Below are 17461 nucleotides of genomic sequence, written 5' to 3'. Positions count from 1 at the left end.
GGAAATCATAGGCTGTGAATTCAGCATCTCATGAGATTACCAAAACTCCATCTCTTCCCATATTTGGTTGTTTTAGAACGCAGTAAACCATAGTTCATGAATAGATATGCACATATGTGTGTTTGAGGTGAGAACAAAGTCAGTTTATTAAATTTTAAACGAATCTTAGACCAAAGTTCTTCTCCTTTCAGGTGGAGTATAATGACCTATGAACTCAAATTGCCACCAAAGTCTTCTCTACTTTCAGAACCTCCAGAAGCATCTGAAGAATTTTATGTAAGACTTTAATCCTTTACGTATTTATCATTTGAAAGTGGGGGTGAGTGTCTTGAGCAATTAAAAAAAACCTTATAAGATATGGTAGCATGTTTACTTAATTGTAATTTTTTTTGAATTTGAAGTTTGGTCTCATTGACTGCTTCTAGTCCTCTCCCCCAGAGGAAAGAATTCTTATTACTGTGTGGGCTAGAGTCCTTCCAGGGCACCCACCCTAGGTGTGGGAATTCAGCCACGTCACTCGCCCTCATGGGCTTCCGTTACCTCATCTGGAGAGGAGGCCACATGTTGTGAGGATTACAGGAGGTGATGAGTGTGTGGAAAGTACCAGGCATGCAAGATCCGTTGCTCCCACCCCTGATCGTTCATTCCCCCACCCGCCTGCTTCCTCTCATCCACAGGGCTCCGGGGAAGCTGGCTGATGCCGGGTTCCTGTTAGCTTTTACTCATCTTCTGCTTCAGCCTGATTATCAGGTGTTCACCCAACTCCCTTAAATAATCCCCAAACGCATCAGTACTTGTACCCATAATGTTGTAGCGTTTCTCTCTTCCTGCCTCGCCTGCTGTGTGGAGGGTGCATCGGAGCAGGTCTCTAGGTTAAGCCTGTTTATCAAGATCAACCAAGGAAGACAGTGCCCTTCATTCATTCCATCCCTGCTACAGACCATTAATAACTTAGTTTTCATACCTCCCTAAAGATTCAGCATTCTGATTCAATCTCAAAGTACTGGAGGCTTAAGACAGAGCCTAATTTTCAAAGGATTATTCGCAGACTCACTAAGACCATTTGAGCTATGAGAGCTTCTTTTTCCCTCTAGGAAAATTCATCTGTTTCTTTTACAGTGGAAATCTTTGCCACTAAGAAAATTATGAACTTGTCGAAACTAAGGAATGATTACCAGAAACGTGGGTTATTCCTTAAAGAAGCTAATTGTATTTAAATTTTTTCCCTGATTTAAAAGTAGCAACAACTGCTTCTAAAAAATTTGGAAAACTCAAAAATACATCAAAAAGAAAATTAAAAGTTTACCTATAGCCCTGCCACTCAGAGATAATTACTATTAAAGATTAGTGTATTTACTGCTTTATTTCCAGCAGCATTTTTGTTTATTAATAGTATTTTATCCAACTAGAAACATAATGCTTTTTATAGGAGCCAATCTTTTTTCTTAATAGTATTTTTTTGAATGTTATTAGTCTCCAAAGAGACAAAAGAGAGGGATTCTTTTGCACTATTTACTTCAAAAATATATATTTCCTAGCATATAAAATGAAGGTAGACAACTTTACTTTTATCACATATGTGATCACTAACTGTGAGATACAATTGTAACTACACAGAAGGAAGCTGTTTTTTTTTTTTAAATATAAAAAGGTTTTAATGGAACTTCATTTAGTTTGGTTTCTTTTTAAAATATTTTATCACATGGGGATAGCATGCCTTAAGATTACAGGTTAAAAGAGTGTGGCATCATTCTGATTTTGCCTTGAAAACTACAGTAAAAGATTTCTTCTTTCTTCTTAGGCTCAACCTAATTTTCGAGCTTATATTTTTTTAAAGAAAATATCTATTTTGGGTTCCTTTATGCGTGACTGTGAAATTATTATTGTTTTTCCAGTTTTCCTTAAAAAGACACAAAATGCAGTTGATTTTCCTATCTTATTAACTGTTAGCTTTCCCCTGGCACTGTAGAATTATAGAGCTTAAGAAATTGTGACGGTTTTACTGATTAATTCCTTATGGCCATAATTAAGTGATCTTATTTGCTGTTGTACTTTTTACACATTGGAAGAATAGGGATTCCATGATTTCCTTCAGTAGCAATGACGGTACCATTGTCCAATCTGATTCTAAGGTTTGAGGTGTATACAGTGCCCAGAGGCTCACAGTTAGTTATTTAAGAATGAAATAAGATATTATTTTTTCTTTTAATTTATGTGTATTATTTTTCTCAAATGATTATGAAGTTGTTAGGGCATAAATACTTATTAATTTGTTCAGACTTAACTACTTTTAAGTATTTCTTTTAGCCTAGGGGCACTGTGATGAAATTATTAAGACACTAATGATGCCATGAGCCTAGAAAGTTTGGGAATCTCTGGTCTTGTGGGAGGGACAGATAGGAAAAGATCAGCAATGTTTAAGTTATTTTCAGGGTGTAATCGCCACACAGAAGAGAGGGTTCTTAGCCTGGCAAGTTCAGTGAAGTGTTTACAGAGGAGGTTGTACCTAAACCGGGTTTTCAGCACAAAACAGAGAAGGAGGAATTAGCCAGTTGAAAAAGAGCATTCCGCAGAGCTTGATAGTAAGGCTCTTGGTACATTTGGGATGCTACGAGTAATTCTGTAGAGTTAGAGCTTACGGTGCAAGGGAAGAGCATCAAAAGACAGGGCAGAGCTGAGGAAAGAAGAGTTTGGATCATGGAGAGTCTTAGGAATTATGGAAGCTCTTGCCTGTTAGCTGAATAGTTTTGACTTTCTAAGAACACTGAGACATGTTAAGTGGGGATGTGGCATGATCAGATTTGCACTTTAGAAAAAAATCACTGTGCTGTGAAGTGGAGAATGATCTGAAAAAGGGGCAGGAGAGACAGAGGAAGCCCAGCCAGGCGGCTGTTAAAATGATGTACTTGAGAAATGATGAAATTTGCATTTGACAAATACAGTTAAGCATAGACCAAGACTTGCTTGGTCAGCGAGTGGGGGACAGTACAACGGGGTAGGACCCATCCTCACCGCTGGGCCCCTCGCTTGTCTGCAACTCTTTAGCTGTGGGTCTTAGGCAAATCACTCCACTCACCCAAGCCTTAGGTTTCGTGGCCATAAAACAAGATAATCAATGGGATAAATACATAGAGTACTCAGTCACAGTGCCTGGTACACAGTAAAAAATGTCAACTATTATCATTACTTCCTAATGCTGCTTAGTGACTCCATAATCGTTTTATAAGTGACATCCATAGTTTTATCCTTGGATGTGGAGGTTATTTCATTTTCCTCTGGAAGAGGTTATATTCATTGCCTTTGGTTATTTTTAATGGACAAAAACTTGGATTTTTAAATTTAAATTCAAATGGAATTAATGATAGTTGTCCCCTACCTTCTTAGGCTTTTTGACAATCTACCCTGTAGGAAAAAAAAATATGAGGTCAATTTCTTGGAAGAGTATTTTCTTTTTTGCTCTTTTAGAAGATATATTTTTATTTTTTTCTAATCTGAACTGTAAAGGTGTAGTTTTTAATGTTTAGACCAGGGATCAGTAAGTGGATTTGTGAGTCAATGCAATATTCTGTGAAACTTTGAGTTTCCTCCCTCCTCTCCTTTCTTTCATGTGAAATTTCTTTTCCATACGTGGTCTGCCTTTGAAGGACAAAAGATAGACGCTTAAAAGAATAGGACAGTGATTAGACACCGGTGGCCCTGGTTGTAAATCAGGACTAAGATCCCTTTGGGAAGAGGGTAGTCAGGAAGGCTTGTGGGATGGGGGAATGTCAGTAATTGAATCTTCATTTAAGTCTGAATAAACTGCTGCAGATTGATAAAAAGCAATGAAAATGCGTCAAGTAGGAGGGTAAAGGAGGCCAGCTTGAATAGAGCAGATGGCTTACTCTGGGCATTTTTGAGCTGTGTGACATGGAATATAGTTGAGGCAAACATATGATGGACGGCTCTGAATATGAGGCTGTTTAATTATTGTGCACATTTTTACACATTAAAAAGATGTGTTCTTTAAACAGAATGTTACCATTTGAGTCAAACAGATAAGGGGGTATGGGGCTCCTTTAGCATTTTGATTATTAAATTATTTGCGAGAAATACTTACTTATGTGATTGTATGACATGCATTCAGCATTTTTTAAAATTTTTGTTGAATTGTACATACAGAAAGGTGCACATATCATAAACATACAGTTTGATAAATTTCCACAAACTAAATGAACCCGTGTAATCAATACCCAGACACAAGGCAGCATTACCAGTACCCCCAAGCCCCGTTTTCATTCACCACCCCCACCTCCCACCCCAGTAACCACTAGCCTTCCTTTCTAACAGCATAGATTAATTTTGTCTGTTTTTGTATTTTATAAAATAGAATCATTTTGTGTGTATACACTTCTTTGTCTCTGAATTCTTTCCCTAAATATTATGTCTATGAGATCCACAGTGACACGTCATGCATTCTCATTGCCCTATAGAATTCCATTCCATGAGTATATTACAGTTTGTTATCCATTCTACTATTGATTAGATGCTGCTATGAACATTCCAGTTCCTGTCTGGCGGTGCAGGCACTCTGCCCTTCTTTTGGGTATAGATGTAGAATTGCTGAGTCCTACACTATTAAGCATACATTCAGCTTTAATAGAGACCACCCAACAGCTTTCTGCAGTGTTGTATCAATTTGCACCCCCACCAGCAGTGTATGAGAAGCCCGTGTCTCCACAACCTTGCCAGCACTTGGCATATTCGAGCCATCGTTGTTGTTTTCGTGTTAGCTGTTCTGCAGGGACGTAGTGGTACTGTATGGTGGTTTTAGTTTCTATTTGCCTGATGGCTGATGAGGATGGTCACCGTTTCATCTGCTTATGGACCATGTGTATATCTTCCTCTTTAAATTTCTAGTCTTTTGCCTGTTTTTATTAGGTTGTCTGGCTTTTTTTTTGTACTGACCTATATTATAGGAGTTTTTTTTCTTATTTTCAGCTATTTGACATTAACAAAATTTTTAAAGGAGTTTGTGAATTTTTCTGAGACTCTGAATTAAAGAATTCTAGAAACTAAGATCCTTTCCTAGAAAGGAAATATTTGTCTATTTTGTAGAATGACTCTTTCATATATATTATATATTTCATTAAAGCCATTTATGTTTCATTATAGCCATTGCCCTGTATCACATGTTATAAATAGTCCCATTTTCAAGGCAAAAATGAGTTGTATAAATGCCAGCAACAATAATACAGTATAGATTTTTTATTTTTTCAGATGACAATTTATGAAGACTCGGTTGCAGCTCATCTTACAAAAATCCTCAATTCTGATGAACATGCAGTGGTCATATCATCTGCCAAGTGAGTTTTGGAACTTAAGCCATGAAGTAGTTATATGGTGACAATGAAAGGAAAGCTGCTTCCTACCACTTATGTCATTTCTTTGTGATTTTGCCCCAAAATCTCTGCAAAGTAGGTTGTAGAATTAGTTATACTAAATTTGCACTGGTTTTTAAAAAGTCACTTTAGCATCTTATCTGCAGTTGAGTGTATTTAGAGAGTATTTCTTGAAGCTAAATTTGAAACCTTTTTGTCAAAAAGGTGTAATTAAATGTTGAGAGTTTAATTAATCTAGTTCCTATTTTAAAGAAACACTTCTGATTAATTATAATATAAAAAACACATTTTACTATAATTCATTATTTCTGTAAACACTACTATCTAGGAACTGTTTCCATCAGGAAAAGGGAAATGATGGGAGTTTTCAAAATGGCATTTCTCAGCATATTTAAATTATGTAATTATATTTTAATTCAAAGTTATCAGATTCAAAGTTATCATGATTCCATACATGGAGCCAAAGCTACTTGATTTTATTATCCCAAATGTTGCCTGGCTAGAACTTAGTGTTTAGTCCTGAAGCATCCTATCCTGCTGTCGTGAGAACTGAAATGTCAAGTATGGAAGAGAAACTCACTAAAATTTTCAACTGATAAGCAAAAGTAAGAGCGTGGTCTAGGATTCTGGCTTAGCAAGCAAATATTACTGATATATAGAAAGAGGAGAGAGACAAGAAGAGAAGAAAGGGAGTGGGGAAGTAGTGGAGGAGAAAATACACAAACTTCAGTATGTTATACACTTAATTTCCAAAGAAGTCCTGGGAAGACAAGAGAAATCATTATAAACAAATTTGCTTGTGAAAAAAGTGCAAACGTAGTGACTGTTGTTTTCGATGCCATAACCCCCAGGAACAGGAGGCAGGACTGGGCAATAGGAAGAGAGTTGAACAGCGTAAGACAAGGGAAGCACATTGTTGCCCAGACTGATGGGCTCCAGACGCTCTTTGTTTGATGGCAGTACTGCGGGCGGGTTTTTTGCTTGATGCCACAGTTGAGTTTTTCTTACTTAGTGGTAACTGCTTTACGGGGAAATGTACAAATCTCCAGTTTGTCCCAGGCTTTAGCATTCCCTATTGTCTTTCTCATCTTGGGCTGAATTCATGTACCAAAGTTACTTCCTTAGGTACCTAAGCTGCTTCTACGAGGAAGACATTGATATTTGCCGTCCCTGCCCCAGGAGTCAAATTCTTTTTTATAGGACATTTTAGAGGACATTGCTAGAAGAGACAGAAAGTCGAAATGGAACCTTTTAAAAGTATAACAAATTATAGAATGATTCTTAAGTAAATATTTTATCTGGCTACCTTTCTTGTTTCAAATGTTAGCAAAGCCTTAATATTGGCCTTGGTGTGTTTAATGTGTTTGATTACTGCCTCTTACATTTTGTATATTTTTTCCTTTTATTTTTTAACTAAGATTATAATTGATTTATAACATTGTCTTTTTTTTAATAAAATTTTATGCAGAATCCCAATATTAAAAATAAACAAATTCTATTTTGTTGGCATTAATAAATTGGATAGGATTAAATTATTAGTTATTTATGAGAAAAAATAAGCAGTAAGGTTATAGGTGACAGTTATAGTTTTATATTTGATGCAGTTTCCAATTATTTCTGTATTTTAATTATTTCTATATTATATTTTGTCATGGTTGTAAGGATGCCATTTTTATTTAATTGAAGATAATTTCCTTGCAACCATGTATCCAAAATAAAATACAGAAATAACCGGAAACTACATTGAATATAGTGCAAGATTTGCACAAAAATAATGAATTCTAAAGTGAAAGCTAATATACTTATATTGTTTTTCTCTAGTATCTCTAAAGATTTAAGAGCATTTTAAAATTCTATTCTCTATTTCTAAATGAATTTTGAATCAGGCATTTATGGAATCCTTGAAGTGTTTCTGAAAAACAGCTCTAAAGCCACTGAAGTAAGTCACAGTGTTGTAAGTCTCAGGTCCTAAATGAGATTCAGCCATTTTTCTGGCTTTGTGATCTGTGTCTGTTTTATCAAGGATAAGAATGGAAAGAATGCCTATCCCTCATGGAACTGTTAGAATTAAGTTGCGTAATGAAATAAATATAGATCCTATAAACTACAGAGTGCTGTATTACGTTGTGATGGCATCACTTCATGTTTTCCCAATTGCATTTCAAATATTTCCTTAGACGTTGGCCTGGCTCCTCACCGAGGCGCTCCTCCTAGCCTTGGCTTTGGATTTCTCCCTGACAGGCTCATTTGCCTTTAAGCAGATTCTCTTCCAACCTTGGTCCCCTCTTGTTACTCATCCAACCACCCTACCTTTACAACCCCAGATTAAAATTCTAGAAGTTTTGCCATAAAGAGTTTCAAGAGAAGAAAGAGGGGGACAATATGTGGTAACTTTGTCCCAGTGATATAGTATATTTTTACATTAATTTTTGTTACGGACTTTTTTCAAACATACAGAAAAGTAGAGACACCAGTTATAATGATTTCCCACCACACGCATCACTCAGCTTCAGGACTTATCAACATGTTGTCATCTGCTCCCCACTTTCTCTTGCTAGAGTATCTCTAAACAAATCCCAGAAATCATTTTATTCCACTTTCAGTATGTATAGCCAATCATCTTTTTTAAGTCTAATAAAATTAATAATAATTACTCAGTCCATATTCAATTTCCCCTAATTGTTTTGACGTGTTTTTTTTTTTTCTTCAAGCAGTTGATTCGTTCAAATCAAAATCCAAACAGGGTTCACATCTTGCACTTGGGTTTTATGTCCGTAAGATTTACAAAATCTATACTAGTTCTCCCTGCTTTAAAAAACAATGTGTTATGGAGGCTTGACATACACACAGTAAAGTGATCAAATGATAAAGGTACAACTTAGTGATTAGAAAAAAATAATACACACACATATTCACGTACACGTTCTTTTAACCACCACCTAGGTAAAAATAAAGAACTCCCTTCTTTGGTTAATGCCATTTACTTGTTGAATGGGACTGTATTAAGGCAGAACGTTTTAACTAAACCTCTTATGCGTGTTTATATTTATTTCATAAAATAGTAATTCTCAGTAGCCTAAGCTATTTTTAACTTCTTTAAAATGTTGAAAATGCTGATGGAAAAGCTGTGTTTCATCAGCATAGCTAATATATAGGTTAAAAAATGTAGGCAATCAACATAAAGCCAACATTTCTTTGACTTGGGAATTTTGTCAGTTCGGTGCGGTCACATGAGTTATTTTCCGAGATTCTGAAGCACTAATTAGTATAGACATCGTTTATTCATAAAAATAAAAAAACAAGTTATTAAGTCAATGCAGTTTATGCTGTAGACAAAAGTTCTCAGAAAATGGGATCATTAACAGGAAAAAATAGTAAGATTGGAACCATTGTCCTATAACCATAGAATTTTAGATTTAGAATCTATCTTAGAGATAATTTAGGCCAACCCCTTCACTGAAAAATGAGGTAGAATATGTTAGAATCTTTCCTCAGAGCACATCGTAGCTAGGGGTTTTAATATATTATGTATTGATACTTGTCAGGCACCTTTAATTTCTGATTGGAACTTGTTTGTATTGGATGAAAAATAATTTTTCGCATAGTATGATCCCTGCCTACCAATATGTGGTTCTTTTTGGGCACCATTGCCCTGTTTTTCTTAGTGTAGCATTGCATGTTTTCTTGTCATTTACCCCTATTTAAAAAAATAAGTGGAAAACTGATAAATGAAGGTACTGCTACTGGCGATGTGTAGATCTCATAAATGTAACATAATTGAGGTGATGGTGGAAATCACCCAACATGCTACCTGGGGACAGTTGTTAGCGTCAACTGAATATCTGGTGCCCACATTTAATTGTGTTCAGCTTGGAAGGGAGAGAATAAAACAAAACAATGAATTGAACAATGCTGGAAAAATCTCATCCAAGTTATGACTAACATTAATTAAAGATGTAATTAGGAATTTAAAATATTTTTAGCTCTGTGGGAAGACGCATGTTCTACTTTCATTTATTTGATTTTTTGCACGTGTTTTCTGGAAGTCTTTATGTATTAAAGGGAGAAACTGTATCAGCTGGAAAATGTCTTTTGTGTTACTATAGTAAATGCATCTTAAAATTGTTTTTCCCCAGGCGAGGGTATAGCTAGGTGGTAGAGAGAATGCTCAGCATGCACAAGGTCCTGGGTTCAATCCCCAGTACCTCCTCTAAAAGTAAATACATTTAAAAAATAGAATAAATAAAATAACCTAATGACCCCCCCATGGCCCCCCCAAAAAAACAAAAAAAAGACGAAAAAAATTTTTGTTTTTCCCCAATTTGCAAATTCTCAGTTGGTGTGACTCTGAAATCATACCCTTTTTAAGTATGCATTTGATTTCTACTTTAAAAACCCTACATTCACTATTTAGGTGTAACAGGAAGTTAATTCATTCCTCCAGAATATAAATATCCTCTGTCTTCTGGAATGTGGAACTTAATGGACCATGAAATTCCCCCAACTTATGTGGCAAGCATTTCTCCTAACGCAGGATCGCGCTCTCTCCTGCAGCCTCTGTCTGCCTAGCAACGTGACACAACTGGGGAAGCTCTTCTTCTGCCCCTCTCATTCCTAGGCTGGTGACCCACCGGTTCTGTCCCTAGGAGTTAATGAAATACCAGCAGCAGTGGCTCTGATAATGTCATGGCATATGCAGTTTTACAAATCCAAGAGAAAATTTTCTCGAGACAGTGTTGTAATAATAAGACCTCTATTTTGGAGTTCCATAAACATGAGGGAAAGCCACTGTCTCCTCTTCCTAGAGGTGGGACATCTTAGGGAATCTCAGTGAAGTCCATTGAAGAAAGTTCATGATAGCCTGCCTTCACAGTTTGAGAAATTCCATGAAAGTATTATACATGAACAAAGAAGACGGAACTTACACATGGATGAATCTGATAAATGGTAAGCTAGAGTCTATAAGAATTTGAGTTTAAAAGGCCAGCCAAAAAGACTGAAGATTAGGAAATAGTACCTTTTGTCCAAGTGAAATCTACAAATGGTTGCCAAAACACAACAAACAAAACAAGAATTGTTAGGAGTAATTCAATTCTTTCTTAGATGATGAATGTGAAGGTTCAGAGAGTGTGTTTGTTTTTGTGCGTGTATGTGTATATGTGTCCTATATTTATTGAATTGCTCAATTTCATAATACTTATGTATCTGGAAATGTAACCTTTTTGTCAGTCACATACCAGAGAAAATTGTGAGTATAATAGAAAAAGTAATTTCTGGAAACTTTTTTTTCCCTTAAAATTCCTCAACCTCTATCAATGTTAAAGAGAAACATTATTCTAAAATAGTCTGATTTTGTTTTAAAATTCACTATCAGTGCTTGCTACAAAAAGCTGGTCATATACCATTCCTTTGGCTGTAGTTTTTAATCTGATACCAGTTCTGAAGATTTTTGACAAATTTTGTTAGTGTTTCAGATGATTTTTTTTCTTTTAGTCTATTTCTATTGCAAAGAAACCAAATGTAATTAAAAGAAACAAACAGCTAAACCATTTATTAGTGACACTAACAAAACCTAAATTCAATTAGTCTGCATGTTATTGCATTGGTTATCTTAAGGGAATAAATGAATGGATTTACAGAGAATATAACTCAATTCAACTGGCACGTTGGTTTCCAGCATAATACACAACCTCTTTCCTCTTCAAGAACAACATGCTTCCAAGATACCCATATCATGAATAGTAAGGCGACAGTGACACCATTAGTGACAAATTTATTCTTATTTGTTCAACACTGCAGGTTTTGTTATAAGAATATGTAAGGTGCAGGAGATAATGCTTTATTTTTTAAATAAGATCGAAAACTACTCTTCTCAGAAATTTTTAAAATTTAAATATTTGAGAAAGACTTGTTGTAAGCTTAAAACAACTTATTTAAATTATGTAGGACAAGGTTTGTTCATGTGTCCATTTATCACTTAGAATGTTTGAGCTTATCTAAGACGTGTTACCCAGCGGAGAGAAGTTTGGGTTTATAAACAAATGATCCCAATCTTTTAACAGTTTACTTGATTGTGCTTATTTTTAAATATGTTTGTAAATCAAAGCATATCAGCCTGCTGAGTTTCCTGAATTGCACAATTTCTTTTCCTCAAAGGATACTGTGTGAAACTGTAAAGGACTTCGTTGCCAAGGTAGAGAAGGCACATGAAAAAACGTTGGAAAAAGCTGTTGTAGCTGATGCCGTGGCCAGTAAAGTAAGTGGGACACGTTCAGGGCATGAATTTTTTTTACTGAAAATGTTAACGTTGAACTGTGTTTTACAGCAAAGTTGGTTAATTGGCTTTCCTGCCAAAACATTGTAAACCAAGAGAAAAATTACTTCTGAACCAGATATGAGGGTTTAAAATATTCTATTTTATGGTTAACCCCTTTAATACGTAGGAAAACTGCATTGCTGAAGACCAATGATCTGAATTTGATAACTCCTTTTTCCCACCGATTGACATTTTGAAGGAGAAATGCACCAGCATCGAGTCACGTGGGGGAAGTGCTGGGTGCCTGGTGTTCCAAGGGGAGACGAATGGTTTTCCATTTCCAGACGGACCTTGGCCACTCAGGTTCCCTCCCAGAATTATTGCTCGGATTCCCCAGACATCATGGTCCTCAGCCTCTTTCAGGGTTCTGTTTCTTGTTTTGCCTTTTTCTTTATAGATATTTTTTTCCCTCTGTGAGCTTTTGGATCCTGAAATAAGAACAGTTTACTGAACCTTAAAGCTACTGTCTTTGCTTTCATTTGTTCAGGACAGGGCATTCTAACAAAAGGCGTGGCTCTCTTGGGCTTTGCAAAGGAAAGATCTCCCCCAGTTCGTGCTATAGATGATGGCTTTGAGTGGAAGGAAAAGAAAATAGAAATATACATTGGGGGCAGGGGGTGGGGAGGGTATAGCTCAGTGGTAGAGTGCATAGCATGCACGAGGTCCTGGGTTCAGTCCCCAGTACCTCCACTACAAAATAAATAAACCTAGTTACCTCCCCCAAACAAACAAACAAACAAACAAATATACATTGTAAGTTTTCCGTCTCTTTCTCTTGTTTTTCTACTCTGTGGAGAGCTTCAGAAAACAGAAACCCTTTGTAGTCACATTTTTTATTTCTCTTAACTATTTCTGCTGTAACTTTGTCGTGGCAGTCATCAGACAAATAAAGGGAGGCGGAAGGGACTGGAAATTGTGTGGAGATAAAAGGTATTTTAGGCAGTAGCATTAACAGTTTCAGTCCTAAGTGTTTCTTTACCCTTAACAGTCCAAGAAAAACAGAAGGAAACAAGGGCTGAGTACCTGTTTGTCTTTCTGCATCATTCTTCTTTATCCTGTGCATATTCCTTTTGCTCCTTCTTTGAGCCAGTAATCCCTTAAGAGCTGTTCACTCCTTTGTAAACCAAAGCTTTGAAGATGAGCTTAGAATAGAAGACTTGGCCAGACTTGGCAGTTTGTGCTCAAAACGGTGCCGTAAGTTGATTACGTTAAACAAAAGTTTATGCAATGTTTTGTATAATGTATAGCAAATTTTGTATAATGGATAAATTGTTTATGTAATGTGTCACTTTATGGTGAAGCTTTTGCTATTTTGTTTTAAGAAAAAATAGGTTTAGGAAAGTTGTAAAGATGTTCACCCATGAAATGGTGTTTGAATACTGGAAGTATAAACCAGTAAATTTAGAGCTTAATTGTGCTATTTAAAAAAATTATGAATTATTTAGTCCACAAGTTGTCTGAAGTACAATTTATAGTAGATAGCCAATCTGTGGTAAACATCAGTGTAGCATCTTTCCTCTAAAATCGAAAACCATTAAGTTATTGTCTTCCATCTCCACTAAACGAAGGTTGATTCCTGTGTTTTTGTTTTTCCGTAGTGTTCGGTCCTCAATGAGAAGCTTGAACAACTGCTCCAGGCTTTGCACACAGATTCCCAGGCTGCTCCGGCTCTCCCAGGCATCGGCTCTCTCATCGTGGAGGAAGATCCCGTGGAATCTTCCAGCGAAGAATCCTTGTGTGAAAGCAAGGAACAACTCTTGGATGACACTGCGAAACCTTCCTCCCAGAAAGCCGTCAGACCGAGGGAAATAATGCTGCGGGCAAACAGTTTAAAGAAAGCAGTGAGGCAAGTCATTGAAGAAGCCGCAAAAGGTAAACAGTCACAAAATCAGCTTCTGAAGAAGTTAGCGGCTCTCCTGTTTGCAGGGCAAGCACAGTGAAATTTTCTTATTGGTAAGACGGGACACCCTTAAACAAATCTCAGAGATAAAGTACACTGGAAACATAAAAATAAAATGGAAGCTTATCTTTAAATAATATTCCCAAAATTAAAATCTTTTTTTACTAAATGGGAATCTAAGTCTTAAAGAAAATCAAACCTCTAAACTACTTTGAACATATTTTCTTAATATTGATTTCCTAAATGTTTGTTGTTTTTTTTAAGAGTTCATAAAATTTCCATCTATATTTTAATTTTTTATATTATTATAATGTCTGTACTTCGAGAATTTTAGTAGTAGACTAAAAGTTAACTTTAATATAAATAGTTAATATCCAAAAACCTTTTACAGCTTATAATTGGACTTGTATTTCATTCTCTAAAATTCTTGTATTTTATTTTTCTCTTCTGCTAAAAATATAATTTTGATAATTTTAAATATTTCCTTTTATAATCTCAGACATCAGATGACTCCAAATTGATTGTTTATTCGTGAATATGAAATTTTGGGGGGTGTATATTTCAATTTTCCTTTCTTAAGCATGTTTTAATATTTGTGGATTTTTATTTTCACTTGTCCAAACAAATTTCTCTTCTTACTGCTTAAAGTTATGGATGAGCAGCCAGTGCACTCCTCTGAACCAGTTAATCAGTCATTCGATTATGATAGCACGGAAACTGATGAGTCTAGAGAAGAATCAAAGGAAGATGATGCAAAGGAGACATTAACTGGTAAGAAAACTATGATAAAATTATTTTGGAATTAAAATGCGATTCTGCTTTCAGTCTTTGAAAGGCTTATCAGTTTGAGATAAACTATTTGTATTTTTAACAAGGCTTTCCAGAAGTTAAAGCTTAGACATTCATGAATGCTAAAATAATGAAAGTAACATTATTTAGATGATTGTCAAGTACACTCACATCCCTTTTTTATCGTATAATCTGGAGATCATCATAATAAACTAAGGATTTGGGGACCAAACATAGCTAAATATGTTAATTTTCCTGAAGAAAGAGGGAATAAACACGTAAATCAGCAGATTTTAACCTATTTTAGCCCTCAAATTCCTTTGAGAATTGTATGAAAGCTGCAGGCCCCATCTGCATAAAACTTGACATTTAAATTATTTAGCAGTCTCTTGAGTTCCATTGATCAGCCGAGATGGTTGATAATCCTTATCGCCAAATTAAGCTTTGAAACCATAGGACATCTAGTTACAACCCATCTCTCCTGAAATTATTTTTGCCAGGAAATTAATACGTAGTTGCTTGAAGAATATTAACTGTTTCTCTACCTTTGAAGTTTTAACTGAAGATGAATTTATACTTTAATATTTCATACTGTATAAGGAAAAAATTAATGTGTTGGAATAAAGCAAAGCAGAAATGAAAGTATTAATGAAGATGAGAAGATAATATGAAAGTAATTACACCGTGCTAACAAAAAGCCAGTACTATTATATCACAACTGTGTGCAATCATTAAATTTTTGCTTTTACTTTCATGACATATAAACTTGAGTGGATTACTTAAGTTCTCTGAGGTTTCCTCATTTGTAAAATGGAGATAATAACATACCTACGTGTTGTGAAGCTTAAATAAGTTAACGTACGTAAAGTGCCTAGAATAACACCTGGTTCATTGTGCTGTGAAGGAATGTTTGCTGTCATTATCACTGTTATTATTACTACTATTATTATTATTATTATTACTACTACTATTTCTGCTGTTGCTGCTACCAATTACACTCTAGCAGAATTGTCCTCCTTAGAAACTTTGAAATTAGACCTTAGAGACCTCACGTGCCTGGCATGCAGACAGTGTTTGCATATTCTGCAACCTTAGCCCCTTTAGATCTTCTATGTATCTATTTCAGCATACAACCCAATTCTATAACCGTAGACCTTTTAGACCTTAAATGTCGCGGAATATAATCCAATTTTATAACCCTTTTGACAGATGGTCCTGAACCTTCGGATCACTCATTTTCACTGCATTCCACCCTCGTGGTCAACTCTAGTTATTAGAAAGGTTTTCCTTATATTGAGCTTTTTATTTTCTTCCTCAAATTTCTTGCCCATGTTTACAGTTACTATTAATAAAGTTTTGTGTGTGATAACAGTAACGACTACTGGCATTTGTGTAGTGCTTTATGGTTAGTTTAAAAGCAGTTTTATACATATCATTTCACGATACTGAAGATGACTCTGCCATGTGGCAGCCCTTAAATGATACTGAAAACAGCTTTCATGGCATCACATCCGCTTCCCGCACCTTATATCTTCTTTTCCAGATTCTCTCCCTTAAATTGTTTTACCAATCTTTAACTTGATGATTTTAGACTTTTTGTTTTTCTGGTTGCACCCACTTGGTCAATATGATGCTCCATTAAAATAGCATGCCCCGTTTTAGACAGAATTCTCCAGATGTTTCTGTAATGTAATGACACACTGATATCCAGACACTGCTCATTCCAGACATAATGAATGGCTCCCTTTGGAGGATTGATTTTTCAGCACTCATTAGTAATGGTTTTCCAATCAGCTACCATCCCACTTTACTATACACCCATGAATTTAACACTTCCATTGTAGTCTGCAAAAGAAACTAAAAAACATAAATATAGAGATGTAGATATTGATACTGAAGTAGGCATAAATTAAACAGTTCTTTAATGGTGCAGTATTTGATCTTATTTTTTGGCTGGTAATCCAATTTAGTGGGAATTAGTAGCAGTAGAAGTGTTTCTGTATTAATCATCATTTTTTGAAGCACATTCATTATATTATCATTTGAATTGTGTAATAATTTGTATGTCTGAGATGTGTGAAATACAGTACATCAATATGATCTATGAGATGTTATGTTTAAGAAGAACTGTGAAACATTAATTTAGTCATTTGCAATGGAACATCAATCTTAGTCACTAGGACACTCTCTGGTTTTTATCAGAGATGAATATCAAAAGGTTGTTTTTATTAGAAATTAGCTCCAGGCCTCCCATCTGTCAAAAAGAAAAAAGTGGCTGTTCTGGTACTTTCTTTAATGCAACTGGACTGTTTTTGAACAGAAAGATGAGAGGGTGAGATTAATATAGTTTGTTTGTAATTAGTCTTAGGGAGCATAAAGATAATTAAGTTTTAGAGTATTTTTAAATTGAATTTGAGGATTACTGTTTTTTTTAAACACCTGCCAACTACTCCTAAATTAGTTAAAGATACTATTTGCTCTCCATTAAATTGCCTCCATTTAGATAGAATTAAATCCCTCTTTTTGTTGTTTACTTTGAGAGTAATTCTGTTTCGGAATAATTTTTAAATGTGTTGAGCTTTTATAAGACTATCATAGAACGATTTTGGACAAATGATTGTCTGGAGTGAATAATTGAGAATTACAGAAAAAGCATATTGGTTTCATTTGAAAAAATCATATTTTTCCTACTATGTATAGAAGAAAATACTAATATTTCACTATTAACTCTGGGAATTGCATTGATTAAATTTGATCATTCACCCAACATTTATGAGAAAAAGATTGCTTTGATAGTATACATTACAACACATATGTTCCATTTTCAAAAGTTGTCAGGCTTCAGAATTCCTTTTTCTGTAAATATGGATTGCTCACATTCAAAGGATGAGTATTACTGACCTTCAGTTATGGTAGGCATCTATTTGCTATTGATCTATTTGAAATGAGAGATCAAGACATCTACTTGTGGCAGATTCCTTCCATATAGTAAATTCCAAGAAAATGGAAGAAAAGTGATAAAACAGTAGGTAAACACAATGTAATATTTTCAGTTCTGCTGATCAATTTAAACAT

At 35.2% G+C, this 17461-nt stretch overlaps 1 protein-coding gene across 11 annotated transcripts in view; it reads left to right on the top strand.

Moving 5' to 3' along the window:
• Positions 1 to 17461, top strand: part of DGKH (diacylglycerol kinase eta) — a 160428-nt gene that overhangs the window by 103787 nt on the left and 39180 nt on the right. For all 11 annotated transcript variants that reach the window (XR_012511716.1, XM_074378233.1, XM_074378235.1 and 8 more), the window contains exons 13-17: positions 192 to 276; positions 5260 to 5345; positions 11538 to 11637; positions 13296 to 13569; positions 14246 to 14368. Coding sequence is in view for 10 of the 11 variants with exons in the window: in XM_074378233.1 (XP_074234334.1) it covers positions 192 to 276; positions 5260 to 5345; positions 11538 to 11637; positions 13296 to 13569; positions 14246 to 14368 (668 nt within the window). In the remaining variant the exon portion in view is untranslated. The remainder of the gene's footprint in view (positions 1 to 191; positions 277 to 5259; positions 5346 to 11537; positions 11638 to 13295; positions 13570 to 14245; positions 14369 to 17461) is intronic.

Source organism: Camelus bactrianus, chromosome 14 (genome assembly GCF_048773025.1).
Source record: "Camelus bactrianus isolate YW-2024 breed Bactrian camel chromosome 14, ASM4877302v1, whole genome shotgun sequence".
In the NCBI taxonomy this organism is placed as follows: Eukaryota; Metazoa; Chordata; class Mammalia; order Artiodactyla; family Camelidae; genus Camelus; species Camelus bactrianus.
The sequence above is the reverse complement of the archived record's forward strand: the minus strand, read 5'-3'. Positions and strand labels throughout refer to the sequence as shown.